Genomic DNA, 13055 nt, shown 5'->3' with positions numbered 1-13055 from the left:
TTGTGCCAGTGTTACCAAAAGAAGCTCAATTTGTCCTGAAATGAATACGGTATAATCCTCCTGGATACACAATGTAGTTGGGATGATATGTACAGATTTACTAACATAGTTCAAAGTTGTAAAATTGTGTTCAGGCATTAACATTTGTTTTCCCCTCAGTCACTAAGGGGTTAAACATTCTTTACTTAGGGAGTTTACAGAATAAAATAAATTTGGGTATAAAATTGTGGATGAAGGAAAAGGTTACAGAGTTCAGGAACATTGTAAAATGGAAGCAGAGTAACACTTCACCAGGATGCCGGCAGTCAGTCACCATAACACTATGACATCACTCAGCATGCCGAGCAGAGCAATACAATCACAGCCACTTGTCTATTATACAGAACCTCCACATTTATAGCTGTATTCCTAGGAGACCCTCATGATTGTTGCTCGGGGTTCTGAGCCTTGTGCCCCATGCATCCACCTGAACCTCCATCAGAAAGAGGAGTCAAGGCTCCATATTCTAGGTGTGTCTGTAATCCCTGCATAGAGAATTGGGGGCTTTTCTGGTCCCCCCACCATGGTCACATGTCACTACAATGTGCTGAGATGTTACCAGGCAGACAAAGACTCTCCCCATCACCTGGAGGAGGAGAGACTCCAATCTACAGAGGGTTGGTGGGATGATGGTGTCTGGGAAGATCTGCTACACTAATAATTCTCTTAGTTATTATTTTATACATTTCAGAGGTTTGTCAGGACTAATCACTTCCCTAATCTTATTTCCAGCCAAACTGAAGAAGACGACACATGGCAACAGATTATCAGGTTAGTAGGACATCCACGTTTCATATGAAATCTCTTCTGGATGAACATTTTGTTTTTATTGTAGTCCAGATCAGTGGTGGAACTACCAGGGTCGCAAAGGTTGCACTTAAGACTGGGACCTGGAGTTCTGCCACTGTAGGGGGCCCAAGATGGCAGGAAGGGGGCCCACTGCAGAACATAGGCTCAGTTCAGACTGTTGTGATCCCAAAGTTGTGCAACTTGCTTGCAATTTCCTTGTGACTTGTTTGCAATTTTGTGATTTGACATTGCAGTCTATGCCACTCAAATCACACCAACGCCCTAGAAAGGTATTGCCTTTTTCTTTGTTGCTGTGACTTTAGTCACATTTATTAGGACAGCGCCCATTGAAATGAATGTGTTTTGACTTGTCATGCGGCTTTGTGTTTAAAGTCACATAATAAGTCACAGCATTCTGAACCTAAATGGCCCCACAACAGGAACAAGCAGAAAGGGCCCCTGCCTTAGGGTTGCCACCTCATCCCTTTAAACCCGAACATATATGAATTACACAGGTTCTGAGACTAATTGAGGCCCGATTCACATATATGCATTTTTAGTGCTTTTTGCATTTTGCAGATTTGCACTACAGTCCATTTAACATGGCTTCCTATGGAACACATTCTGTAGTGCAAATCTGCAAAATGTAAAAAGCACTAAAACTGCATAGGTGTGAATCCAGCCTTAGTGCAGATAAAGTCGCGTACACACGTAGCCGTCTGTCCGACGTACTTAGTCTGGCGGACTTCCCACCAGACTGTCTGTCGGACTTTCCGAACGGGCTACTTGCCCACACACGGCACTTTTTCAGCGGACTAATACGGCGTACTAAGTCCGCCGTACTATCCGCCCTACTTTTGAAATGAACAGACTCGCCCACACACGCGGAGGAAAGTCCGCTCAATTCAAGCGCGTCTCCAGGTAGGCGGGGCCCACGAAGGATATGTCGCTGGCCCTGCCGCCTGGTATGGACTTAAAGGGTAACCCCAACGTCGAAAAAAATCGGCGTGGGGTCCCCCCAAGTCCACAACAGACCCTTGTCTGAGCATGCTACCCGGCCGGCCAGGAAAGGAGGGGCAAGCGAGCGCCCCTCCTGAGCCGTACCAGGCTGCGTGCCCTCAACATGGGGGGTGCCTTGGGGAAGGGGGGCCGCGCGCCCCCCCCACCCCAAAGCACCTTGTCCCCATGTTGATGAGGAAAAGGGCCTCTTTAATAAGGGGGCCCCCGGATACCGGCCCTCCACCCTATGTGAATGAGTATGGGGTACAATGTACCCCTACCCATTCACCTGTAAAATAAAGTACAAAAAAAAACACAACACACAAGATAAAATAATTTATTGCACAGCTCCGGGGGTCTTCCATCTTCGGGGGTCTTCTCGCCGGACTCCTCCGCTATCTTCTTGTAGCTCTTTTAATAGCGGAGGAGCCCGGCATTCTTCTTTGTCGCCGCGGCCTCTTCTTCCGACTTCGGGGGTCTTGTCCCCCTCTTCGGTTCTTCTGCCGGGCCACCGCGCCTTCTTATAGCTCTTTTACAGGCGGTGGCCCGGTCTTCTGTCGCCACCACCGCCGCCTTCCGTTCTTCTTCTTCTTCTCCTTCTTCTCCTGGAGATGTTGACTCGACGTTCTCTCTGGCCGCAATGCCAGGGACGCTCTGCGCTGCGACTTAGATAGGGACAAGGGGCGGTGTCACATGGGTTGATGTCACATGGGTTGGTGTCACATGGTGACCCCGCCCCCTTACGATCTCACAGTCCCTGAGGATGCTGGGACTGTCGCCATGTGACATCAACCCATGTGACACAGCCCCTTGTCCCTATATAAGTCGCAGCGCGTCCCTGGCATTGCGGCCAGAGAGAACGTCGAGTCAACATCTCCAGGAGAAGAAGAAGAAGAAGAAGAACGGAAGGCGGTGGTGGCGGCGGCGACAGAAGACCGGGCCACCACCTGTAAAAGAGCTATAAGAAGGCGCGGTGGCCCGGCAGAAGAACCGAAGAAGGGGACAAGACCCCCGAAGTCGAAAGAAGAGGCGGCGGCGACGAAGAAGAATGCCAGGCTCCTCCGCTAGTAAAAGAGCTACAAGAAGATAGCGGAGGAGTCCGGCAAGAAGACCCCCGGAGCTGTGCAATAAATTATTTTATCTTGTGTGTTGTGTTTTTTTTTGTACTTTATTTTACAGGTGAATGGGTAGGGGTACATTGTACCCCATACTCATTCACATAGGGTGGGGGGCCGGTATCCGGGGGCCCCCTTATTAAAGGGGGCTCCCGGATTCCGATAAGCCCCCCGCCCGCAGACCCCGACAACCAACGGCCAGGGTTGTCGGCAAGAGGCCCTTGTCCTCATCAACATGGGGACAAGGTGCTTTGGGGTGGGGGGGCCGCGCGGCCCCCCCTTCCCCGAGGCACCCCCCATGTTGAGGGCACGTGGCCTGGTACGGCTCAGGGGGGAGGGCGCTTGCTCGCCCCTCCTTTCCTAGTCGGCCGGGTAGCGTGCTCGCACAAGGGTCTGTTGTGGACTTGGGGGGTACCCCACGCCGATTTTTTTCGGCGTTGAGGTTCCTCTTTAAGTTCATACCAGGTGGCGGGGCCAGCGGCGTCTCCTTCGTGGGCCCCTCCTACCTGCAGACCCACTCGAAATGAGCGGACTTTCCTCCGGGCGGGAAAAGTCCGCTCATTTCAAAATTACAGCAGACTGGCATACACACGGCCGGATTGTCCGCCGAAATGCGAGTCCGACGGAAAGATTGGAGTGCAAAACTACCTTCTAAGTCCGCCGTACTTTCAGGTCAAAAAAGTATGCCGGAGGCTACACACGGGGGGATTGTCTGGCGGACTTCAGTTTGCCGGACTTTTCCACCTGCTTGTTTGATCGTGTGTACGCGGCATAAGGCACCAAGTGAGTTTAATTGCAACCTTAATCATCCACAGAACCTGTGTAATCACTATGTGTTCGGGTTTAAAGGGATAAGGTGGCAACTCTTTCCTGTTTCAGAGAGAAGAGCCCCAACCTTGAAGGGAGGGGACCTGGGACCAGAGGAAAGGCCTGAAACTGATGGAAAGGGCCCCAGCAGTCAGGGGGTGCCCTTCATGGTTTCTTGCACTGGAGCCCTGTAGGTTCTATTTTTATGCCTCTGGTCTGGATGGTGTGTCCATATTTTGGATGCTTTCATAGTCCTCCTGTATTTCATGGGATATCTTCTTTTAGGGTTCCATTCTTCGGGTTTATGATTAGAATACAATATTCCCAACTCTGTCTTATAAATACTATTTCATGTGTGTATGAGGAATAAAATATTCTCTTTCCTCTCATAAAGACATCAGTAAAGAACACAGAGAGAAAGAGAAATTCCAGAGGATTAAAGAATATAATTCCCGGGAGGCTGTTCATCTACAGGAAAGATTCACCAATTTATTGATGATAAACGGACCCCAGAATAAAGAGGGAAAAGAAGAAGAAATAAGGAGTTCAGGCAGAAGACATCTACAGATCATGGAGAAAAGATCCCCAACCACAATCCAGGCCCTCTTTGACCCTGATAAATATGAGTTCATCCCTAAGATTGTGGTGTTACAAGGACCTGCTGGGATTGGGAAAACAATGACCTCCAAGAAGATCATGCTGGACTGGGCCTCTGGGGATCTCTACCAAGACCAGTTTGATTTTGTGTTTTATCTGAGCTGTAGAGAAATCAACACCTTCCCTGAAAACATAAGTCTTGTGGGACTTTTATCCAGAACCTGCAGACTGAGTTCAGATGACCTGGTGTATGTTCTGAAGGATCCTGGAAGTCAGAGAAAACTTCTCACCATAGTTGATGGGTTTGATGAACTGAGGTGGACTCTGGAGGACTATGAGGGTTGTCTTGACATTTCTATAGAAACCCACAAAGAAATAATTCTCCAAAGCTTGCTCAGGGGACAGGTTCTCCCAGAATCTTCTCTGATCATCACCACAAGATCACTGGCCATGAAGAAACTTAACACATTCATCGATGATTCTCGCAATGTGGAAATCCAGGGATTTACAAGGGACGATCGGGAGGAATATGTCCATAAATTCTATGCAAATAAAGAAGATGCAGACAAGGTTCTCTGTATAATAAAAGACAATGAAGTTGTGTACACCATGTGTGCCGTCCCCATCACATGCTGGATTGTCTGCACTGTAATGACACAAGAAACAAGAAAAGATTTGGATGTAATTCAGTGTAATACAACGACTTCAATTTATCTTCTCTACCTGGAGGTTTTACTAACCCATCACAGCAAGAAGGAGCAGTCTGTACATCGGAAACAAACCTGTCTGAAGAAGCTGTGTGCTCTGGCCAATCAGGGAGTTTTGAACCAACAAATCTTATTTGAGAAGAAAGATCTAGAAAGACATGGACTTTCTCTGGATGAGGTGGAGTCTGTATTTCTGAATGAGAACATCTTTCATTGGGACGTCCGGAACCAGACCTGCTACAGCTTCATCCACCTGAGTGTACAGGAGTTCCTTGCTGCTCTCTATTATGGGATGGATGATGGGTCTGGGTCTATGGAAGGTACTTTCCTCCCGGAGATCTGTAAAGGGCAATCACTCCGTGACTTCAGTTCATATCCCAGACATTTAGCATTATCTGTACAATTCCTGTTTGGTCTCTTAAATGAAAATCAGGTGAAGACATTCTCAGAGATCACAGGAATCTCCATCTCACTCCGAGCTAAACCTGCAATCATAGAATGGTCCATGAAGTGCAGTAAACGGACTTTGTATACTGTGGCCATCTGCTGTCTGTATGAGACTCAAGATGAGGACTTCATTAGGAGAGTCCTGTCTGGTTTTAAAGATTTGAAGCTGAGCGGCTCATATGATGATGACTTTTGGATTAACAGGAATTATTCCAAGCAGCTGAACTATTGCTTGAAGACTTTGAAGAGAGAAAGTTTTCGGTCTTTATATTTTGTAGATCTCATTGTGGGTCCAGAGTGCCAGAAACTTCTATCTCCATTGCTACACAGGAGTCGGTATGTCGGGTAAGTGAGTGTGAGGATATCCTAACTGAATCCAGAGAATGGGCAGGAACCTGCATACAGTATAACGGTGATTATCAGACATGTTCTCCATCTACCACACTTGTTAGAAGTCCTGGGAACTCACACTTTCCTCAGCCCTAAGCCCTTCTTCACACTACAGCAATTTTCCAGCGACAATCTAAAGACATATAAAGTCGCAGGTCAGGTGAAAACACAAAGATTTTATTGGGTGTTGTCTTAATTGCGGCGATTTGAGTCACTGCAATGAAAGAAAATACTTCCTGCACTACTTTTGTGTGATTCTTGTGCTGCACGACTCCCATAGACTTCAATGTAAAATCACATGAAAGTCGCACATTTGTCTGAATCTTTAAGACTTTGCTGCGACTTCTGAGGCTTCGTTACCCCTCACCTCTCCTCCCTGGTCATCCTTGCTGCCTAAAATATTCCTCCCAACACATCCCAGTCACACCTGAGCGTAGCGGAAACGCACATTCCCACTTCCATTATTTGTGTATTTTCCATGTGTAATCACACATTGTGTATAGGGAGCCCATTCACTGGAATGTTCTGCCCGACATGCAACAAACACCCCAAAGTAGCTCAAGAATCTTCTCAGTCATGGAGCGTCATGCATCTTGGCAGCAAAACATGCCTCTGATAACTGTGATTGGGGCGTCATTAACAATTAGCCGGCATTCATATCTGTGTGTTTCCGAATACGCGGCGACCCACACAGAAAATGTGCGCTTTGTCATACGTCTAAAAAATGCACAGCGCAGATGTAAATGAACGGTAACACAAAAGCAATGCTCCTTGCTGTGCTCCTTTGAAACATTCAGCAAAGCGCATGTATTCTTGCGGTCTGCCATGCATTCCAAAATGTGAAAATTAATAATAACGCAAGTGTGATGGACATTTATGAAACGCATAGCAAAGCATGGATTTTCTTGCAGGTTGCTGTGCAGTTGGAAAGGTACAGATGTGAATGAATATTCATCACTGATAGATGGCACTGATGGGCATTAATAGGCAGCACTGATGGGCACTGATTGGCAATGATAGGCAACACTGATAGGTGGCACTGATAGGCAAAACTGATGAGTGCTGATAGGCAGCACTGTTGGGTATTGATTGGCAGTGATAAGTGGCATTGGTTGGCACTGACTGGCAGCACGGATTGGCACTGACAGGTGGCACGGATTGTCTCTAATAGGTGGCACTGGTGGGCACTGACAGATGGCACTGGTGGGCACTGACATGTGGCACTGGTGGGCACTGGCAGATGGCACTGGTGGGCACTGACAGGTGGCACTGATGGGCACTGATAGGTGGCATGGGTTGGCAATGATGGGAATTGATAGGTGGCACTGATTGGCACTGATCTAGGAGAGGGGAAGTTTCCCATTGAGCAGTCAGCTAGGCATGTAAGAGATAGAAAGGGGGTGGAGCCATATACACGGAGTGGCCTGCCCAGCCCTTGACATCAGCGTGTTTGATAGGCTAGCCCAGGCACATCCTGCACACCCTGTGTGCATGCCTATGGTCTGCATGTTTCTTAATGCCCGGCAACCTGCAGGAAAATACATGCTTTGCCACACATTTTGGAAACCTGCATCGTGCTCACCTTGCCATTTTTGCAGTACAAGCGTGACGCACGGGCGCAGCGCATTTCTGAAACGTGCGGCAAAGCACACAATTTCTGTTTGGGTGATGTGCATTAAGAATCGTGCAGATGCAGCCTGATTGTTAATGACATCCCAATCATGATTAGCAGACGCATGTTTTGTCATGTGACAAAACACGCTATAAACACGGATCCATCAAAGTCACATAGGAATGCTTCTCAGTAAAGTCGCTTTGAAGTTGCACCTGGTCGCGGGAAAATGTAGAGCAAAGTCAAGCTGGAAGTGGCTGCGACTTTCATGTTGTGCTGTGTGAACCAGAACTAAATGGTGGTTCCCACATATCACCTTCTACACAACTTCTGGTAACAATCACATCATTCACATCGGATTAACCCTTTCCCTGCCCCCAATTATACCATTTATCACACAGAACATTTGGAGGGAAAGTTTCGTGTTCAGAGACCGGGGGGAGGGAAATAATGCCAGGGGTGTGACATCATCATCCCAACATTGGAGGGGCCAATTGTCTGCAGAAGTGGGTGGAGATGGGAATGTCTGGACTGCATTTTATATCTGGAACCAAAGTGGTGTTCCAGGATTTCCCAGAAGCTGAATGGAGACCCCTGTGTAGGAAGGCCGGAGACCCCGTATACATATCAGGGGCCTCCTTTAAGTTTTGTCTGGAGTGTGACTTCAAAGAACACTTAGGCCGCGTACACACGGGCGGACTGTTCGCCCAACTTTGTCTGTCCAACAGTTTCGGCGGACAGTCCGCTCAAACTTAGCATGGGTGGACAAGCCCACACACGACGAACGAACAGTTTGCTGAAACCGTGCGCGATGACGTTTCGACACGTACGACGGGACGAAAATTTCGACGTCCAATACACTTCAATGCAACTTTCCGACGTGTAAATCCGTTCTGAGCATGCGCGGAACTTAGTTTGTCGAACAAGCCTACACACGGGCGGACTGTTCGCTCAAACAAGGTTTCAGCGGACAGTTTTTCGGAATTTCCGAAAAATCTTGTTCGTCCAACTGTCCGCTGAAACTGTCCGCTGAAGCCCCACACACGAGCGGACTGTCCGCACAAACCCTGTTCAGCGGACAAAGTTGGGCGAACAGTCCGCCCGTGTGTACGCGGCCTCATAGCCACCAATGAGAAGTCCTCATCAGGTCCAGTATGAGACTGTAGAGCCGGAGGGAAGGCAGCCATGTGGAAGGGAAATGTTGGGGGTTACATTGTTATTCTTGGTGTCAGAGGTCATACATTCTTGGTGCTAATTATTCTCTCATTATTGGTCTTTAGATTTGAGCGTTGTACTATTTCCAGTACAGATTGTCCGGGAGAGGACAAAGCAGAAGAAGAAGATTCCTCCTCTTCAGAAGATGAAAGGAAGTGTGATTCTCTTTCCTTTCTGATGAGCCTGGAGAGTAAATTTCAGGAATTACGGTAAGAGAAATGTGTGATGTGCCGTGATGGGGAAATGTGACGTCTTGTGATTGTTCCCGTCTCTCAGTGTCTCCTTCTATCTCTGGGTGTCCTCCATCCTCACCCATGTAGAATCTTCCATCACCTGTCCTCTTCTCATGTCTTCTCCTCTCTCTGAGGGAATCTTTCTCTTTGTAATCTCATCCATGGGATTTGGGGTTCCCCTTATAGTAGAACAGTGACCAGGCTCTGTACATATGGAATGACCATCCATATTCCTAACAAGCAGGAAATCCTGATTGGCAGCCCACGACTTCTGCAGCGTCTGTACCTCCCACATTCATTGGCCAACCCGGAATTCAGGTGGAAACAGTGGATTTAATACCCTTGACTAGGGATGAGCCGAACACCCCCACTTCAGTTTGCACCAGAAATTGCGAACAGACAAAAAAATTTGATCGAACACGCAAACACCATTAAAGTCTATGGGACACGAACATGAAAAATAAAAACTGCTAATTTTAAAGGCTTATATGTAAGTTATTGCCATAAAAAAGTGTTTGCGGACCCGGGTCCTGCCCCAGGGGACATGTATCAATGCAAAAAAAAGTTTTTAAAATAGCCGTTTTTTCAGGAGCAGTGATTTGAATAATGCTTAATGTGAAAAAAAATATGAAATACTCCTTTAAATATCATGCCTGGGGGGTCCACTTAGTCTGCCTGTAAAGTAGCGCATTTTCCCCATGTTTATCAGTACCACAGCAAAATGACATTTCCAAAGAAAAAAAATTCATTCAAAATTGCTCAGGGCTGTAATGTATTGCCAGATCCCGGCAATATACATAAAAAAAATTTAAAAAAACACCAGGTCTGGTATGGATAGTAAGGGGAACTCCATGCCAATGTTTTTTTTTTAAACCACTTCAGTACAGGGCATTAATACACCCTTCCTTCCCAGACCATTTTTCATCTTTCAGCGCTCTCACAATTTGAATGGCAATTACTCAGTCATGCAACACTGTACCCAAACAATTTTTATCATTTTTTTTATAGAAATAGAGCTTTCTTTTGGTGGTATTTAATCAGCACTGTTTTTTTTTTTTTTTTGCGACATAAGTGAAAGAGTGAAAATGTTGAAAAAAAAAACACTTTTTTTTAGTTTCTATGATAAAATTTTGCAAATTAGTCATTTTTGTTCATAAATTTGGGCCAAAATGTATACTGCTAAATCTCTTTGGTAAAAATAACCCCAACTAGTGGATATTATTTAGTCTCTTTGAAAGTTATAGAGTCTACAAGCTATGGTACAAATCATTGAAATCACATCTGATCACACCTGATGCACTGACGGCCTATCTCAATTCATGAGGCTCTAAAATGTCAGGAAAGTACAAATACCCCCCAAATGACCCCTTTTTGAAAATTAGACAGTCCAAGGTATTTAGTAAGAGGCATGGTAATTTTTTTTTGAAGTTGTAATTTTTTCCCACAATTCTTGAGAAAAAGAAGAATGTGGTTTTTTGTTTTTGTTTTTGTTTTTTACAAAATTGTCATAAAAACAAGTTATTTCTCACATACAGCATATGCATACTTCCAATTACACCCCAAAATACATTCTGCAACTCCTCCCAAGTATGGCGATACCACATGAGTGGGACTTTTACGCAGGCTGGCAACACAGAGAGGTCCAACATGCAGGGAAACCCGTCAGAGCTTCTAGTAGCATAACAGGCACCTCTAATTTCCTAATGACCTATTACAATTTTGAAGGCCCTGGAGCACCGGGACAGTGGAATTACCCACAAAATTACCCCATTTTGGAAAGCAAACACCCCAACGTCTATTCCATGAGGCATAATGAGTCTTTTGAACAGTTTATTTTTTTTCCACAGGTCTTCGGAAACATGGAAAGAAAATGAAAACATTTTTTTTTTGCACAAAGTGTAATCATCCTGAGTATGGCGATAACACATGTGTGTGACTTTTATGCAGTCTGGCCACATACAAAGGCCCAACATGCATAAATTACACCTCAAATTTCCTAAAGACCTATTTCACTTTTGAAGGCCCTGGAAATGAGTTACACAAACTTTTCTTTAACCACTTAAGGACTGCCGTATTGCCATTGTACGTCATCACAATGGCATGTACAGGCAGAAACACGTACATGTACGTGCCTGCCTTCCAGCGGGTGGGGGGTCCGATCGGATCCCCTCCCGCTGGATACGGCGGTCCGGTTCGCTCCAGGAGCGATCCGCGATGAGGGGATGGCCGTTGGTTTCTGGCCACCCCCTCTGGATCGCTCCTGGCCAATGACGAGCTTCCTCCTACTGTGTATTGTTTACACAAGAAGGAAGAAGTGATGTCATTCTCCTCGGGGCGGTCTTTTTGACCGGACTACGAGGAGAAGACTAAATGTAAGTGCACCAAAACACTACACTGACACATAGGTACACATAGGTACACAAACCCCCCCCCCCCCCCCCCCCCGATATACTACCCAATAATGGTTTTAACCCCCTGATTGCCCCTAGTTAACCCTTTCACCCCCTTTTGCCAGTGTCACTAAGCGATCGTTTTTTCTGATCGCTGCATTAGTGTCACTAGTGTCGTTAGGTAGCTAGTTATTTTTTTAGGTTCACCGCCAGGTTTTTATAGCGTTAGGTACCCCCATATACTACCCAATAATGGTTTTAACCCCCTGATTGCCCCTAGTTAACCCTTTCACCAGCGATCACAGTATAAGTGTCACTGGTGACGCTGGTTAGCCAGTTAGTTATTTAGGTTCCCCGTCAGATTTTTATATAGTGCCAGGGACCCCCATATACTACCTAATAAAAATTTGAACCCCCTGATTGCCCCTAACCCTTTCACCACTGATCACCATATAAGTGTTACGGGTGACTCTGGTTAGTTTGCTTTTTATAGCATCAGGGCACCCACAATTTATTACCCAATAAAGGTTTAACCCCCTAATCACCCGGCGGGTGATATCAATTAGGTTTTAGGGTCAGGGTCTGCATCGCCCCAGGCAGCGTGAGGTTAGTGCCAGTACCGCTAACACTCACACGCAAAGTATAAACCTCCCGTAGTGGTATAGAATCTGAACAGATCAATATCTGATCTGATCAGATCTATACTAGCGTCCCCAGCAGTTCAGGGTTCCAAAAAAACGCATTGTTAGCGGGATCAGCCCAGATACCTGCTAGCACCTGCGTTTTGCCCCTCTGCCCAGCCCACCCAAGTGCAGTATCGATCGATCACTGTCACTTACAAAACACTAAACACATAACTGCAGCGATCACAGAGTCAGGCCTGATCCCTGCGATCGCTAACAGTTTTTTTGGTAGCATTTTATATTTAAATCCGGAAGGCAGTGCTTGGTTTTCGGGGTCCCGTACGTGGCTAGGCTCCCAAAAAGTCCCCCACATGTGGTATCCCCGTACTCGGGAGAAGCAGCAGAATTTATTTTGGGGTGTAATTTGACTTATGCCCATAGCATGTGTGAGCAATATATCATTTAGTGACAACTTTGTGCAAAAAAAAAAAAAGTTTGTAATATTCCCGCAACATGTGGCAAAGTATAAAATATTCCATGGACTCAACATGCCTCTCAGTAAATAGCTTGGGGTGTCTACTTTCCAAAATGGGGTCATTTGGGGGGTTTTGTGCTATTTTGGCATTTTATGGCCTTCGAAACTGTGATAGGTAGTGAGGCGTGAAATCAAAAATTTGCACCCTTAGAAATCCTGAAGGCAGTGATTGGTTTTCGGGGTAGACTAGACTCCCAAAAAGTCCCACACATGTGGTATCCCTATACTCGGGAGAAGTAGCAGAATATATTTTGGGGTGCAATTCCACATATAACCATGGCATGTGTGAGCAATATATCATTTAGTGACAACTTTTTGTAAAATTTGTATTTTTATTTTTTTGTCATTATTCAATCCCTTAGGACAAAAAAAATAAATATTCAATGGGCTCAACATACTCATCAGAAATTTCCTTGGGGTGTCTCCTTTCCAAAATGGGGTCTTTTGGGGGGGGGGTTTGTACTGCCCTGCCATTTTAGCACCTCAAGAAATGAGATAGGCAGTCATAAATTAAAAGCTGTGTAAATTCCAGAAAATGTACTCTAGTTTGTAGACGC

The 13055-nt window shown here is 46.0% G+C and overlaps 1 protein-coding gene across 2 annotated transcripts in view; it reads left to right on the top strand.

Annotated features, from left to right (window-relative positions):
• Nucleotides 1–13055, top strand: part of LOC143961722 (NACHT, LRR and PYD domains-containing protein 12-like) — a 164480-nt gene that overhangs the window by 54301 nt on the left and 97124 nt on the right. For both annotated transcript variants that reach the window (XM_077471051.1, XM_077471052.1), the window contains exons 4-6: nt 772–810; nt 4144–5845; nt 8783–8926. In XM_077471051.1, coding sequence (XP_077327177.1) covers nt 772–810; nt 4144–5845; nt 8783–8926 — 1885 coding nt within the window. The remainder of the gene's footprint in view (nt 1–771; nt 811–4143; nt 5846–8782; nt 8927–13055) is intronic.

The sequence above is a fragment of the Lithobates pipiens genome, unplaced genomic scaffold (genome assembly GCF_037356315.1).
Source record: "Lithobates pipiens isolate NorthernLeopardFrog02 unplaced genomic scaffold, aLitPip1_a1.2 Scaffold_8, whole genome shotgun sequence".
In the NCBI taxonomy this organism is placed as follows: Eukaryota; Metazoa; Chordata; class Amphibia; order Anura; family Ranidae; genus Lithobates; species Lithobates pipiens.
Note: the sequence above shows the minus strand (reverse complement) of the source record. Positions and strands in the feature narration are given on the sequence as shown.